This window comes from Diabrotica undecimpunctata, chromosome 6, assembly GCF_040954645.1.
Source record: "Diabrotica undecimpunctata isolate CICGRU chromosome 6, icDiaUnde3, whole genome shotgun sequence".
Classification (NCBI taxonomy): Eukaryota; Metazoa; Arthropoda; class Insecta; order Coleoptera; family Chrysomelidae; genus Diabrotica; species Diabrotica undecimpunctata.
This window is the reverse complement of record NC_092808.1, coordinates 33416377-33434226: the sequence shown is the minus strand read 5'-3', so window position 1 is coordinate 33434226 and position 17850 is coordinate 33416377. Positions and strand designations below refer to the sequence as shown.

The following is a 17850-nucleotide window of genomic DNA, read 5'->3' as shown; positions in this document are numbered from 1 at the left end:
AATGATTAGAAAAACTATTTTTGACACTTCATAAAATAATGTAAAAATGTTAATTTGACCTAATAGGTATACTTGCATTACTATTAAACAAACGTTTTAACTTTCCCATAAATTTAAATGTACCACCATATCAAGATTAAATTTATCTTTCCCGGCAATAAAACAACAAAACACTGTGCGGGCTTCCAGTGCAAACATTTCCGAGAATAGTCAAGGTGGCTTAGTTCGACTTGGCATTTGTTCGTCGCTGGAATTAAAAAGTTGTGGGTTTTCCGATGAATTGAAGTCTTTTAAGCGCCAAATAACTGTTAGAGAACTCGGTTTTTTATTTGTACAGAATGCAGACGGTCATAAATCTCCCTTTTACACGCCTAGTGTGTTAATAATGCTTTCTTACTACTCAGATATTAGAAATTAGTTCTTCCCGACGAACAAAAAATGATAATAGATGCAATTTATATAAAGACACAATTAATAAGATAGCGACAGACAATATATACAGGGTTAAAATTCCAAGAAATGAATATACATCTTACAATATTGCACCATTCACTCGTTCTTTTGGCAAGGTCACCGTTATGCTATTATAAAGGTTAGAAAATGAAAATTTATGAAACCGCATTTATTTTTAATTATGTGCAGTGTATGTGCCACATCTACTTATAATAAGCAGACTTGTAAAAATGTGATGGGCAGCATTCGGAAGACTCTCATACATACTTAAAAATAAAAATATACCTCAAAGACTGCGAACCAAAGTATTTAATTCCTGTATTCTACCTGTACTTACATATGGAGCGCAAACCTGGACATTCACTAAAATAAACATGGAGAAGATCAGAAAAACTCAGAGAGCTATGGAAGGACAGATGCTGGGTATCTTACTCAAACACCATAAAACCGATGAAGACATTCGTAATAGAACAAAAGTAAAAGATGCTGTCGAACTGGCAGCTAAACTGAAATGGAAATGGGCTGGACAAGATCTTACGGATGGCCGATGGAATAAAGGAATAAAGAAATCGGGAATTGACGGCCATATGAAGCCAAAAGACCACGAGGAAGACCGCAAATGCGATGGAGCGAAGATATTAAAAGAACTGCAGGGCCAATTTGGAAACGTCTTACAAATAACAGAGATGAATGGCGAGAATTAGGAGAGGCCTATATTTGGCAAGCCGAATAGAGAAAAGGGCTTAAAAAATATATATGCCTCATGCACTAGAATTTAAACATGAATCGTAAAATATTACATCACCTTAATTTGCCAAATATTTCTTCAACTGTACCAACTTTTAATTGCCATTCGGCTAAACCAAATAACAAACTAGTTTATATATAAACTAACAAAAAATAGTTTATATATAAACTAAAAAATAATTCTAAATAGAAATCTGATTCTAAAATGAAAACTATTATTTACTCTAAAAATCATTAATACGAGATTTTTTGAACCAGTTCTCAAATTCCTAAGTGCTCAAAAAATTATTCTCTCATATTTTACAGCATTACTGGCGTTATCAATCTCACAACTTCGTTAAACTTTAGTCTTTAGAATTTTAGAATTTTTCTAAAGTATAACCTCTGTATACTGTATACTGATACAAAGATGCCTGGACGTCAATCAAGATATATACGCATGTTTTATTGACTATAATAAAGCATTCGATAAAGTACGACATGAACAATTAATGAATGTCCTGAAATCAAAGAAGATTGACTACAACGACCTCAGGATCATATCAAATTTATACTATAAACAGCGAGCAAAAGTACGTGGAAGTAGCAAACTAGTAGTAGAGTAGTAAGCAAAAAGGTAAATGGAGTTCTTATTAATAACATTAGATATGCGGACGACACTGTGATTTAGCCGAAAATATTGAAGATCTTCAGAGACTGGTGACCAGAATAGCCGGAGTATGGAAAAGAGTACGGTCTAACAATGAACGTCAACAAGACGAAATTTATGAGAATATCTAAAACTCAAAGAAATAACGAGAATCTTCTAATAAACGGAAACAACGTCGAACAAATGGACAAATATGCATATCTGGGAACAATGATTAACTCCACAAATGATTATATTTAGGAGATCGAAATCAGAATAGAAAAGGCTAGAGCAAATTTCAACAAAATGAGAAGAGTGCTATGTACAAGGGATTTAAAATTAGAACTAAGAGTTAGGTTGGCGAGATGCTATATATTTTCCACTCTGTTTTATGAAATGAAATCTTGGACCTTGAATGCGATATCAATAAAAAAACTGGAATCATTCGAGCTGTGGGTGTATAGAAGAATTCTGAAAATATCGTGGACAGAACAGTTGATAAAAAAAAGGTTCTGAGAAGAATGAATAAAGAAATAGAAATTTTAAATACAATTAAAATAAGAAAATTGGAATATTTCGGACATATTACATGTGGAGACAAATACACCTTGCTCCAACTGATTATGCAGGGAAAGATCCAAGGAAAGAGAAGCATAGGGAGGCGTAGAATGTCATGGCTGCGCAACCTGAGAGAGTGGTACGGATGTACGTCAAATTAACTTTTCAGAGCAGCCGTCTCAAAAGTCCGAATAGCTATGACCACCGAATAGCGAATGATTGCCGACCGCGGAGATGGCACTTGAAGAAGAAGATATATATATATATATATATATATATATATATATATATATATATATATATATATATATATATATATATATATATATATATATATATATATATATATATATATATATAGCAATAATACATATTGTAAAAATTATATTGATTCGACCACGTTCCATTTCTCATGATTGATCATTTAGATTTTGAAATTAATAATGCCAAAATTCCTACCTTGTTCGTCTTCATCCGTATCGTCTTCAAATTCTTTACATTCCACATTTAATGGACTGCTAGCTCGACCCGTTACACTATGACGAAGGTGTGCTATATATTTGGCAAGAATTTTTCCTGCAAAAAAAATAAATTTAATCTTAATATTTAAAATATATTGATAGGTTTACCACAATTATTTCCAAAAATATTAACTTTAGTATATCGAACAGTAATACCATTTGAAAGAGTAAGTTTTTCATTAACATTATAGAATACAGGGAAGTTAGTTGATTTAAAATTATTGACCTACAGTGGTTTGAAGTTTAAAAAGAATGGCGTTTCATTTGTGAACACCCTGTTTTTAGAAACTCGATTTCGATGAAAATTCGATTGAAATATGTCTAAAAAGGCTAAATTTAAACATTTACATTACAAACGATCTAAAATATTTAAAACTGCTTTTTTTCTGACTGCACAAGTATGCTTTTCAGAACAACATAACTTTAGCTATAAATTCTACCTAATTTCGTTTTCATGGAAGCATTTTCCGTGATGTGAAATGGCTTGTAATGTATAAGTTTAAATTCAGCGTTTCTTAGGCATATTTCAAATACCTTATATCTGTTGTCAAAACTCAAAATTGAAATTTTATTATAGGTTTTGAAGATTATGCTCTAACAATAGAAATTCGACAGTGCTCGGTCAATGGACATGATAAATTGTATTGATCTCTTGTTTATTTAACAGCTTTATGGACATCGACTTTTTTTTAACGCAAAATTCAAAAAATACTAACAAAAGCTGCACTCTTCATCTTCACCTTTAAAACGCATTTTGATTTTTACCGATAGGACACGCTGATCAAAAGATATCGAATTTTTACCGTGGAGTTCATACAAATTTTATTTAAAAACTTGATTTTGCGCGCGTGACACATTTAAAATCGCTGGTTGCTGCAAGCGTTGTTTCTGAGAGAACAGTTCATTCTACACAAAAATTGCTAATACAGATATTTGTTCAAAATTATCTCAGCTACATTTCTTGTTGAAAACATTTTTTTCTACGGTATAGAGATTCTTGGTAAATCGATGTTTTCCGTTTTCTCTCCCTGCGAGTGGGGGTTTTAGGGGGAAGCACAGGGACAGGAGGGGCAAACTTCTTTGCATATTTTTGGGGTTCCAAAGTTGATATTCTGAACAACATTCAGCTAATTCGTCCTTTTAGAGATCAAATCTTATACAAATCGTCCAACGACTGGACTATAGGGTATTTATTTTATTAAATAAATCAGAAAATATTAAAAGACAAGTAAAAACTTAAAAGACAACTATTATGGAAAAGAATGAGTCCATAAAATTGTGAATAACTTTATTAACCTTTCGCTGGCCCATTAAACCCCTTTAAATAGGAACATATAATATAAGTTACCGCTTTATGATGAAAGAAGAAATTTATGCCACTTAAAAGATATATTTAACAGGTGAAAAAACCGGTACCCTACCTGATCTTGAACTAGCAGCCCTGTCTTCGAACTCACTTCTACTTAAATCACAGACTTCGGGACCAGTTCCGGGAAACCTTTGTGGGTCTGGTTTCGGATGTAAAGAAAATTTCCTAGTACACCATTCTAACCATGACTTTATGTGGGTGGTGGTCCATTCGAAAGGATCTGTAAAAAAGTCAGTAGTTATTAACATAATTTAAATTATATAGTGATAGTTTAAAAAATTGATTTAGTGCTTTAAATAACATTATCGTTGTTGTATACCATAGCGTCGCATTACTTGACATCAACACAAAATAATAATTAAGAGATTTTTATCATTTTAATTTTCTTTTCATACCATTATTGGATATTGTGGATTAAAAATTGGTGGATGAACCATAGGGTCATGCAAACTAAATGAGAATTTTCTTGACAACGTTGCCGCTCTTCACGACAGCTGCCGTACGATCAACATACAATCAAAGATTCCCAACAATTTCGTCACAAAATTAGATTTTTAGTTTATATTAGAAGAAATGCAATTTTAGTAATTAATTAATAGTAAACAATTTCTTTTTAATGACTGCCATAATGGATAATAGGGTTTAATAGGTTCATAATTAGTTATTAGGAATAGAAAACATATTTAATAACGTTTCCCATAATGATCGGATTAGTGTTAAAATCAATAGAATTGTAGTAACTTTAAAGTGTTATTTTTTAAGAGTTTGGATATATTTAGTAATCGCGCACGTAGTTGTTCCACGGAAACGCGGGCTACATTTCAGTGTTTCAGAAAAGCAGATAATCATTAATCTTACTAACTCATTTGGATCGCCGTGGTAATGATTCATTATCAAATATAATAACGCTTGTGTTCAAAATGAGTGGTTTTTCTGAAGGAAGTATTTACAAAGTGTGCCAGGAGTATGCATCACCTGCTGGTCTCCAACAACCGAAGAAAAAGCCCGAAATCGGTAAAATTCTATCATTTCGTGAAAATAAATACGATGAGACAGAAAAGAGCGTTATCCGTAGAATAGTGCACCCATTCTTTCGAGAAAATAGACCACCGACAATCAATTCTGTTTTGGTTTTGGCTACAGTAAACGCTGCGCTGCGGAGCATTTGCTCAATTGTTTAAGAAGCACACTATATTGTTTGTTGTGCGATATGAAGTTTGAAAAACGCTGTAGAAAGTCGATTTTAATTGAAAAACAGAGATAAGTTCATGGTGTCGTCGTTACCTACGATTCATTCGTCGATACTGCGAAGAAGGCTACAATATCGTCTATTTAGATGAGTCATGGGTAAACGTAGGCCACAGCGTATCAAAAGGATGGGTAGACACGTCCATTAAATAGCATAGAGATGAATTTGTTCGTGGCCTGACTACAGGCTTAAAAGCTCCTGCACCTCATGGTCCTCGTTTTGTCTTCCTACCTATAGCTTAGTTAATGGAGCAGAACTAACTTTTCTGGCAAAGAAAAACGCCCAAAATTACCACAACGAAATGGATTGTTCACTCTTTGAAAATTGGTTCAAACATAACCTAATTCTTAATTTGCCAGAAAAAAACAGTTGTGGTGATGAATATTGCTCCTTATCAGAGCAGGAAATTGGAGAAAGTTCCTAACATTGCTTTTAATAAAGAAGAAATAAAAATATAACTTCTATTTTTTTTGAAGAGAATTATTTAAAATCAGAACTGTTAGAAGTTGTCAACAGTTATAGGGCAAATTACAATCGATATACTTAGTATAAATAATAACTAAATTATTATGTTTAATTTATAATTAAAAATATCATCTTATTTACCCTTTACTTTTATTTGTTAAAAATAGTTAATATTTCCCCATTATATTCTAAAACAAATGCAACAAACAACTTCCGTACATATTTTTATATTAGCTCCGTATAAATAAACAACATTTATAGTGTTTTGTGCTTTTTTTTTATTAGTCAATTTTCAAAACAATAATTCAACCTCGCAAGGGGTGTTTAATAAAACATTTTTGTATGGTTAAGATTTTTACATCTTGGATTATGGTTTTCAAAATAACCTAGCATAAAATAGTCTGAAACTTCAACAATATAGATGATTTTTATTAACATATTTTTTTGTTGACCGTTCACACGTGAATTGAAAGAAAAAAATAGGTTGCCTGTAAAGTCGGTTTTACGGGCGAAGATTTTACGTGACAACGTCTTTTTCTCGGTAGAATATTTATTGATATGAATATTATTAAATTGCACAATAGTTGTTTGCAGTTGAAACGCGCTGTTTCTTCTCAATCGACTGAATTACGATTGATTGCAGAGTGATTTAAACTAATAATTTACTTAACACTATCAACATTATTTGTCAATAGTATGACATAACCTATAAACTCAGTTTCTCAACTTTTGTGTCAATCTAACAATTAATCAATCAATCATAGTTTACGATAATGAAATATTAGTGTACAATTATTTACCTTTATTGTTGTAGTGGTTGTAAATGACGAATCTAAGCACTCCACATTTTCACTACAGACACAGCTGACGATACTTTAACCACACGTGTGAACTTGTATTATGACGCTTTCTCGGTTTTCCAACGCCAAGAACGCTCGAGAAAGACAGAGACACAAGCACGCACCGATTCAACGCGCCTAATTCTCTAGTGCTGCGCGCGCAGCGGACCGATCATGTTTGAGTGGGAGAGAGACGCAAGGCATTCGCCGGTCCGGCGGGCCTCTCTCTCGTTCGGTGACTCATCGTAACAGACGTGAGCGGGCGTTACACTTTTTCATGAGTGACTCCGAGCCACAACCTAATTTAAGACGTTGTCACGTCAAAAATAATTATACAGTACTATCAGCAAATTATTAATTGTTTGAGGACTGCTGAGGAAAAGAAGCAAATGAAAGTATTAGGCAGGTACTTGTAGAGAATTATCGCTGCTAACCTTTGTAGAATACAAACGGAGGCTTTATTTATGATAATTCACAGAATTGGCGAAATATGGCAAACGCACTTGCAATAGACAATCACACTGATTCTAACGTTTGAAACGCAGTATAAGATAATATCAATTGAAACCCAAGTGTAACAATAAACAACGCGTTTATAAAACCTAAAAACACAGCTCAAACATCCAAACCCTGAAAATCTAAAGGAATACTTCGTTAATGTTAGTAAAAATATACCATCAACTATTTTGCCGCAACAAGATTCTATTTCCTACCTCCCCAATTTAAAAAAGGTCTGGAATTCATTCTTTATAAGACCATTGATAAATCTAAACTGATCCAAACAATCAATAGTATCAAAAGCAAATCGTCCTGTAGTACTGATCTTCTTCTTCACGTGCCATCTCCGCGACGGAGGTTGGCAATCATCATGGCTATTCTGATCTTAGATGCTGCTGCTCTGAATAGTTAGTAGTACTGATAAACTATTTATAAAATGTTCTTAAATCTCCCAAAAAATGTGCTCGAAGTCCTGATCTCACTAATGATTCCTTTAAAAAAGGTACATTTCCAGAGTACCTAAAGACAGTCAGTATTATTCCTCTTTATAAGGGTGGTGAAAAATCGAATGTCTGCAACTATAGACCTATTGCCTTACTACCGGTCCTATCCTAAATTTTTAAGAGACTTATAAAAGCCCGACGTACTTCCTTTTACGTTGAAAACAACATTTTATCACAAAGTCAGTTCGGCTTTTTTATCTAATAAATGTAACAATGATGCTATGTTTTCTGTACTACATGATGTGTATCAAGCACTAAACAATGATCTTTACACTGCCACTGTTCTTTGTCACTATGCCAAAGCTTTTGATTGTGTAAATCACGACATTTTGATAAAAAAACTAAATTTCTACAGAATTCGTGGTATTTCTTTGAATTGGTTCCAATCGTACTTGGGGAATAGGAAACAACTAGTTAAAGCAAATGATACTGACTCTAGGTACAAAGGCATTGTATGTGGGGTACCACAACATTCGGTATTGGGTCCTTTACTTTTCCTTATTTTTATAAATGGCATAACTAACTTAAAAATCTATGGACAAATGTTTCTTTTTACTGATGGTATCAGTATCACCTGGAGCAACTCTAATATTGCAACTTTTCATGCAACTATAACTTCTAATCTACTTAAAATAAAAACCTGGTCCGACTCTAATTTACTCTGTTTTAACTTGGATAAGATAGCATTATCATATAAAAAAGCTCTTTAACCCTCGCTTCTTAATAACAGCCAGATCAGTATCGTTGATTGTGTAAAATTTCTTGGTATTTTTATAGAGAGCAACCTTAAATGGTCCCTTCATATCGATTTGTTAAGTAAGAAACTAGCCTCAGCCTGCTATGCAATAAGATCTGTTTCGAAGGAAATGAATTTAGCATCTTCCAAAATAACATAGTTTTCTTTGTTCGAGTCTCATCTTCATATGGCCTTCCTTTTTGGGGTTCTAGTACAGCTGCCCAATCTGACGTTATTTTTAAATTACAAAAAAGAGCAATAATTGGCCTGGTAGAATAACACATTGCAGCAGCTACTTCAAAAATCACGGGATTTTAACATGTTTTTCCAGCAAGGCCAACCATGACTACTATACCAGAAATTCAACCTTTGATGTATATTTACCGATCCCGTCCACTAAGTTGGTAAAAAAATATATATTATATTCGGCAAAAAAATTATACAACCATCTCCCTTTGCAACTTCAGTCTGCAACTTCTTTCCTTGAGTTCCGTAAAATGACAAAAGTCTATCTTTCTGAAAGACCATATTATTCAGTAGAAGAGTTTCTTAACTTAATTTAATCTTAATATAAATTTTCCAATGGATTGTGTATTTTATTATCTTTTATTTTCTGATATTGACGATTTATCTAATTTCAGTAGATTTTAAATTGTTATTGATATTTTTCACAATAAAGCATATTTCTGTTTCTATTTCGATTTCTAGATATGTATATATTATATTATCTCTTGAAAAGGTGGGTGGAACAGTATAAAGAACTGCTTACTATCGAAGTAGAAGATCCAAATCAACCACCCCCAGGAGCAAACAACAATACACCATTGGAGCCTCCATCAATTCAGGAAGTACGGGATGCAATAAAACACCTAAAAAATAATAAATCTCCAGGAAGTGATGGTATACCCGCGGAATTTATCAAATGTGGAGGTGCTACTCTGACTAACCATATATATAAAATCATACTGAGAGCCTGGAATGAGGAACAAATCCCAGAAGAGTGGTGTATTGGGATCGTTTGCCCGCTACACAAAAAGGGCGATGAATTAGAATGTAGAAACTATAGCGGAATAACCCTCCTTAATACAGCATACAAAATATTTTCGAGTATTTTATATGGTCGCCTGAGTGAATATTCAGAGGAGCTTCATGGCGAATATCAAAGTGGTTTTAGGCCTGATCGATCAACAACAGACCAGATCTTTGTGCTAAGGAAAATACTGGAAAAAACCAATGAATTCAATATCGACACATACCATCTTTTCGTAGATTTTAAATCGGCCTATGATAGTGTCCTAAGAAATAAATTGTATGAAGCCATGGATGAATTCCACATCCCCGATAAACTGATAAGATTGGTTAAGGCTACAATGCGTAAAGTTGTTTGCAAAGTCGAAATACAGGGCGAACAATCACAGGCATTTGAAACGCATGTTGGGCTGCGACAGGGAGATGCGCTGGCGTGTCTCCTTTTCAACATAGCTTTGGAAAAGGCGGTCAGGGATGCCCAAATAGACAGCAGAGGAAACATTTTTAATAAATCATACCAAATTTTGGCATAAGCAGATGATGTTGATCTAGTTGCCCGCACAACACGCAAGCTAGAAGAAATGTATACCACCTTGTCAAACGCCTCAAAAAATATGGGCCTGCAAGTAAATGAAAATAAAACTAAGATAATGGCGTCAACACCCAACAATAGAGCCAGAAACATCGGCCACCAATTCACGGTTGATAATTCTACCTTTGAAGTGGTGGACAAATTCACATACTTAGGCTCGCTGATCACCAAGGAGAACGTCATGACGGAAGAAATCAAGCGAAGAATAATCCTAGCAAACAAATGCTATTTTGGACTGAGTAGACATATGAGAAGCAGAAACTTAAGCCAAAAAAGAAAAATAACCATATACAAAACCCTTATACAACCAGTGCTGACATATGGGTCGGAGACATGGACCATTTCCAAGGCAGATGAAAATCTCCTGCTTATATTTGAACGAAGGATCCTGAGAAGAATATTTGGTGGCATCGGTGAAAATGGTGTTTGGAGAAGGAGGTACAACTACGAGATATATCACAGATATAAACATATATTTGGTGGTAAAGACGTAGTATCCTTTATAAAAATAGGAAGACTAAGATGGGCAGGACATCTGGCAAGATCTCAGCAGAACAACCGTCCTAGAAGAATCCTTTTGTCACAACATGTGGGAAGTAGAAGTAGGGGTAGACCAAAACTCAGATGGAGGGATGGTGTAGATGAGGATGGTAGACAAATAGGCGTAGCAAACTGGCAACAGTTGGCAATGGATAGAACTGACTGGCGTAATAGACTTGGGAAGGTCGAGGCTCTTTTATAGGGCTGTAGCACCAATGATGATGATGATATCATCTCTTACTCAGATCAGATACAAGTCATAAATCGAGTTTACCTACATGGCTACAACTTGACTTGACTTGACACATAGTTAGAATCAATAATGATAATTACAAGATAAAATACACTAACAAGATTCAACGTTCTTTATTATATTTAAATAACTTTTGGTTGCTAGTTTAGTTAACAATTTCAATAACTTATAAAAAAAGTTTCTCGCCCTTAAATATTTGTAAATTTTTCTAGTAACTGTTATACTTAATAACTTACAAATTACACAAAAAATTAAGTTGCTTTTAGTACAAGAAATAAAGTTAGGTGTCCTAAAATGATTTTTAATTCCCCGTCACATATCACTCTACCAATAGGCATAAGCGATTTATGATTTAAAGAAGATTGCAACCTAATTTAATAATAAACGATAGATATTCAAATTTAAATACTTAATTAATAAAAATTATATGGGGGTAATTTTATTTTAAAAAATTAATTTTTATTTGTTCTGACTTGGTGGCGTATCCTGTAAATTAAAGTGTAGAGTTTTACTCCAATGTCCTTCATTTTTCTAAAACACGTTTCTATGTATCTCTCCTAACATCAAACAGCGTGGTATTTTGATCACCCTGTATATATACGTTCTAATATATTAGAACTTTTTGTATTTATGTCCCACTAGTAACCCGGCTGGTAGATGTACATGTATTTACCAAAAAAAAAGTTACAATTAAACAATATGGGGTAATGAATTTATAGGTAAGGATATTTAACAATATATTTATAGCAATATATTTATAGCAACAGGAAAATTACCTTGGATACATTATTTAATCTACTATAATAACAGCCGTCCTTGATTTTTAACCTACTCAGTGGGACTCCCTTTTAACTCGTTTATTAAAATGCTTTAGGATGAGAGATATTCAATCATTCGAACCAACATTACTCACCAAATTAAAATCCGTTACTCTGTAATTTGAAGAGAGTTCGGACGAATTGCGACATTATTTTTAGAAAAAAAAAACGTTTTTGTTTAGAGTTGACTAAAGTTACAGTAAGTAATTTATTTTGGTGAATAATTTCTTCCGAGAAATATTCTACTGTATTTATATTAACGACGTTGAATCATTTCCGCTTTAAAGAATTACGAATAATAAAGATTTTGGAAAACCGGATATAACTATTTTTATATGAGATACCATAATGTATTGTTGATCTATTTATACTAAACTTTTTTTAAACATTAAGTAAAACAAATATTAGAAACAAATACGAATAAATTAATTATTAATGAGTATTTTTTAATGCTGGAGTTGGATGGTGAATATATAAAATTTAAAATTTTAATAAAATAGCTCAATGGAAAAACTTTTATATTATTTGCGGACACATTGAAGGAAACTCACTGATATATAGTTCTTCTTCTGGCAATACAGTACAATAGGCAGCGTATAGGCTTTCATGCTGGTTGGATCATGCGTAGGGATTCTTCTTCTTCTTATTGTACTGATATCAAGTACCAGTTTCTAATGTCTCTGAACCATGAGTGCAGTTTGCGACCTGGTACTCTCCGACCTTCAATTTTGCCCATTAAAATGGTTTTTAAAAGATTATATTTGTCGCCGCTAAAAATATGGCCTAAATATGGGACCTTTTGCTGTTTAATTATATTTAGAACAATATTTTCTTAGGGTGCCTGTCCACATCCCCCGTAGTACTTCTTCATTGGTGATTTTATCTGCCCATGGTATCTTCAGAATCCTTCTGTATAACTATAGCTCAAAAGCCTTTTGATATAGTTTCCGCCTTCAATGTCCACGTTTCTACTCCGTACAGAAGTACTGAGTACACATTTTTCCGATACGACATTTAATCTCTTGGATATTGCTCCACGACTCATTGATTATAGTTCCCTGTAGTTGTACTGTGAGACATGTTCAATTCTCATTTGGTTCACATACAGATTTGCTCCAGTTATATTTTCCTTGCTGATGATTATTAGCTTGGTTTTGTTGGTGTTTATATCCAGTCCATATATTCTACTTGTTTTCGATATTTTGTTCAAGTTTTGCAGCCCTTCTATGGTATTGGAAAACACTATTGTATCATCTGCATACCGCAGGTTGTTGAGCTTGACTCCATTTATAGAGACGCCTTCATCAATATCTTTAAGAGCCTCTTCAAAAATGTGCTCCGAGTACAGATTGAATATCAGTGGTGAAATTATGCACCCCTGTCTCACTTCCCTTAAGATTTTGACCTGATCTGTATATTCTCCATCTATTTGGAGCACCGCTGATTGATTTCAATACAGGTTAGCTATTATTTTTAGGTCTCTTCCGTCAATTCCTGTCCTCTTCAACACTTTCATCATTTGTTCACGCCTGACTCTATCGAAAGCCTTCTTGTAGTCAATCGGACATGCAAAAACATTAGAGCTGACATTTCTACATTTCTGAAACAATACCTGCACGCTAAATAAAGCTTCCTTCGTATCAACGGCATTAACAAATCCAAACTGAATGGGCACAATTTGTTCCTCGCATTTCCGGTAAATTCTTTTGTGGATGACTTTTAAAAACAGCTTCAGCAAATGGCTGATTATGCTTATGGTCCTACAGTCTTCACAAACTTTTGCTCCTGGTTTTTTGGGCAATGGTACGAACTCTGATTTAAGCTACTCTACTGGTATTTTTTCTGCCTTGTATATTTAATTAAATATTTCAGTTATTATTTTTATTTGTTCTACATCTAATAGCTTCAGAAGTTCTGCAGGAATTTCGGGATCTTAATGTTCTTTAATGGTGGGTTCTAGTATTTTCTAAGGTAGTGGAAAAGTTTCTCCAAGTATTCTTCCCATACTTTCTTTTTATATTTTTTGGTTATGGCAAGATTGCCTTTATCATCTGTTATTTTTCCACTGTCGCGTTTTTGTAACTTTCCAGCTATTTCCTTCACCTTTCTACGGACATTGAAGTTATCATATCGACTCTGATACTCCTCTATTTCTTGACATTGTTCTGTTTTTTGTTTCCCTTTGGCTTCTCTTATCTTTTTTCTGACGATGGTATGTATTCTCTTATATTTTTGGAAATTTTCTTTGTTTTATTCTCTCTGATCCATAAATTCCAGTATTTCATTGGTCATCCACGATTTTCGTTTCTCTGTACCTTTCTTCAGGTGTTGTTTTTTTATTTCTCTCACTGTTTCTTGTATGTTAATCAGACTTTCCTCTATAGTTTCTGTATTTCTGCATTTTAGCACCTTGGTATTGAGGCTTTCACTCACCTTTAGTTGAACATTGCGATCTCTCAGTTTTCTAACATCAAACTTCTTTATCGAGTTTCTACTAAACTGTTAAATAAACAAACATTGCGCGATTTTTGCCATTTTTTACAATTTTTATCAAAACAATAAAATGTCTTCATTTCTGATCACTTCAGTTAACCGGTAGCTTTAAAATTTCCATTATTAGAGCATAATTTTCAGAACCTAGAACATTAAATTTTGATTTTGAGTTTCAGCAACAAATTTGAGGTATTTATAATATGCCTAAAAAACATTGAATTTAATCTTTCAATTACAAAAAATAGCACGTCACGGAAAATGCTTTCACGAAGCATTGGGTGGAATTTGTAGCTGAAGTTGTGTCATTTTGAAAAATGTACCTGTAAAATCGAAAAGAAGTAGTTTTAAACGTTTTAGAACTTTGTAATGTGAAAGTTTAATTTCAGTGTTTTTATGCATTACAATTAAAATTCCATAGTGACCAGTCAATGAAAGAAAGATTTGATTGATCTCATGAGAATCGGAAAAAATGACAAATATCGCGCAACGTTTATTTATTTGACAGCTTTATAGAATATGACTTTACTTGCAGCATAATACCAAAGAATATAGACGCTTAGAAGCGTCTATATTCTTTGATAATACAAAGACTGAATATGAAATCTACTCTCTTTACTTTTAAAACGCATTTTGATTTTTGTTGAAAGGACCCACTGATCAAAAGATATCGAATTTTTACCGACGTTGATACAAATTTTATTTTAAAAGTTGACTTTTACAACGTACAGATTTTTGGGAAATGGATGTTTTCTGTTTTCCCCCCCACGAAGTGGACTTTTAGGGGAAAGCCCGGGGATGGGAGTAGCAAACTTTTTTGGGGTCCCAAAATTAACATTCTCAGAAAAATTCAGCTTATTTCGGATACAATCTACTTGCTGTGCAACGTAGTATGGTACAAAATTGGTCCAAAAAAGGTCTAACCCCGACATCCATAATTTGAAACAAAAAAAGGCCCTATGCATAATCCTTCTTAAACAAATGGTTCCAAAGTTACGGAGGGTGTACATGTATCCTATGCCGTTAAAATTTACGTAAGCCGTAAAAAAATTAAATAAGTACGAAATATTAAAATATTAAAACACCTGAACTCTTTTCCATATCAACAGGGGTTATAGGAGATGAAAACGTGAAGTGTGATAAACGTTTAAAGTCAGCTTTGAAAGACATTGAAAACAAAACATTCAATGAGATACACTTGAAAAAAAAGTTAGCTGTTAAATCGCTAGCCTCTATAACCAGGTCCATGACAATTAACACCACCACAGTATGTGTAAACCCAAACACTCTCTTACATCGGATGGTGTACAAAGTACGGGGCGATAAGGGACTTAAAAAAATTCAATAGGAACTATGTGTGTGTGTATATGTAAAGAAAGCAAATCTTCAATGGTTATTGTTTTGCTAAGTATCATCATGTAGACCAGATACAAAAGAATTTTCATGTACTCTAGATTTAGGGAAAAGGTCAGATCATTGATGGAGGTTGCTCCTTCGGCGAACGCGAAGTCCAGCTATCTTCAAACAGTTTTGCAAGCAATACACAGACTACGTAATTACTCATTGCGGTACAGCGACTGTTGTATTTGATGGATACCACCAAGGAAATAGAAAAGATAATGAGCACCTACGCAGAGCACGTTCTAGTATTGAAGTAAAAGTTGAAGACTCGATCCATGCAAATATAAACCAAAGTAAATTTTTGGCTAACCCTAACAACAAAATGGGCTTTATTTCACTTCTTACAGTACACTTGCAAATATGTGGTTGCACACATGTGGTTCATCAAGCATCGGGTGACACTGACTTATTAATAGTTTTAACAGCTATTGATGAAGCTAAGAAAGATGTTGAATATTGTGTTATTGATAATTATACGGACTTACTTGTTTTGTTGACTGTCCACGCACCCTCAGAGAAGAAAATAAAAATGGTGGTACCAAATAAAGGCAATCAGCTGTAAAAAGTCTTCACTATTGCTGACATTCAGTCAGGCATTAAGCCTATGAAGGATGTACTCCTTGCAATATACGCCTTAACAGGATATGACACGGTATCAGCTATCTACAAGCATGGGAAAAATACACCGTCTAGGAAAGTGCAAGCCAACGCCGCTCTTCGTAGAAAACTTCTAGTCAACAAAGCTGCCTCAGTGCAGTAGCTGAAGCCAGAAAGACGAATGCATCCATAACTGTGAGTGTAGAAGGAGTGGTCTAAACAACTCAAGCATGGGCATAGTGACACAACCGTATTTGAAGAGGACTGAAACTGATGAATAAGTTTACTTAAAACCCATTGCATTATAATCATCATTATATTGAGTTTATATTTTGAGTATTTAAAACTATTTTGTTGGAATTTACTATTGGAAAGATATTTACGCGATATTGTCTATAAAAAGATCAGAGTGGGTTTCTCCGTACCACAGGTGTATATGGCCTAGGCCTGTGGAAACCTCTTTGCCCTTAAAAAGTAGCGCTCCTTGAGAAAATGGTGAGGTTGACGTTCCTTCAAGGGCTCATCACCAACATAACACCGGCACCTAAAATATCAAATTCCACACTTGGACTGGAAGACGTGTTCCAAGACATTAACTGGGTAGATAAAGGAATAAATGTTAATGGAAGAAAACTGAGTCATTTGAGATACGCTGATGACATTGTAATATTCGCTACAAGTTTCGAAGAACTACAGACCATGATGACGCAACTATTTCAAGCGTCGGAAAAAGTAGGTCTTAAGATGAACTTGGAAAAAACAAAAATAATGATAAATATACCGAACATTAGAGAAATAACGTTAAAAGACATAAATTTAGATACAGTAAGCGAATACATCTACCTGAGACAGATAATAAAAGTTAACAAAGAAAATCAAACTGCCGAAATTACCAGAAGAATAAGGTTAGTATGGGCAGGATTTGGAAAACTGAGAAGCACTAAAATAGAACAATATTTTAAAACCAGAATTTACGATCAGTGTATCCTCCCTATACTCACGTATGGTTCAAAGACGTGGACACTCCCCAAGTCTAATATAGATAAAATAGTAAAAGCACAAAGAGCGATGGAAAGATCAATGCTCGGGGTGAGACTTATGGACACAAAAACAATTAAATGGATTAGAAGCAAAACCAAAGTAAAAGACGGAGGAGAACATGCTGCCAAATTAAAATGGAGCTTCGCAGGACAAAACTACTACTGGAGCTTCGCCCTCCTAAAGGATAAAAGATGGAACCACGAAATACAACAATGGAGACCATGGTACTATGAGACCAACAACAGATGCAGGAGAATTTAAATACCAAAATATCAAAAATCCTTAAAAATAACAATGAACCGCTGGAAAAGTGGAGTGAAATTAAAGAAGAGATTAGGACTTCAAGCACTAAGTTTTTACTACCTGATAAGAGAAAAAAGAAAGACTGGATGACTGCAGAAATCCTTGACATGATGGAAGAGAGACGGATATATAAAACTAAGGATACTGCCAAATACCGTGAAACCCATAGACGAATAAGAGCTGAGATAAGAAAAACTAAAGAGAAATGGTTCTCGGAGAG

At 34.0% G+C, this 17850-nt stretch overlaps 1 protein-coding gene across 1 annotated transcript in view; it reads right to left on the bottom strand.

Annotated features, from left to right (window-relative positions):
* LOC140443373 (uncharacterized) overlaps positions 1 to 17850 on the bottom strand; it is a 151008-nt gene that overhangs the window by 107107 nt on the left and 26051 nt on the right. Inside the window, exons 2-3 of the mRNA XM_072534604.1 lie at positions 4329 to 4496; positions 2846 to 2962 (exon numbers count right to left, since the gene is read on the bottom strand). Coding sequence (XP_072390705.1) covers positions 2846 to 2962; positions 4329 to 4496 — 285 coding nt within the window. The remainder of the gene's footprint in view (positions 1 to 2845; positions 2963 to 4328; positions 4497 to 17850) is intronic.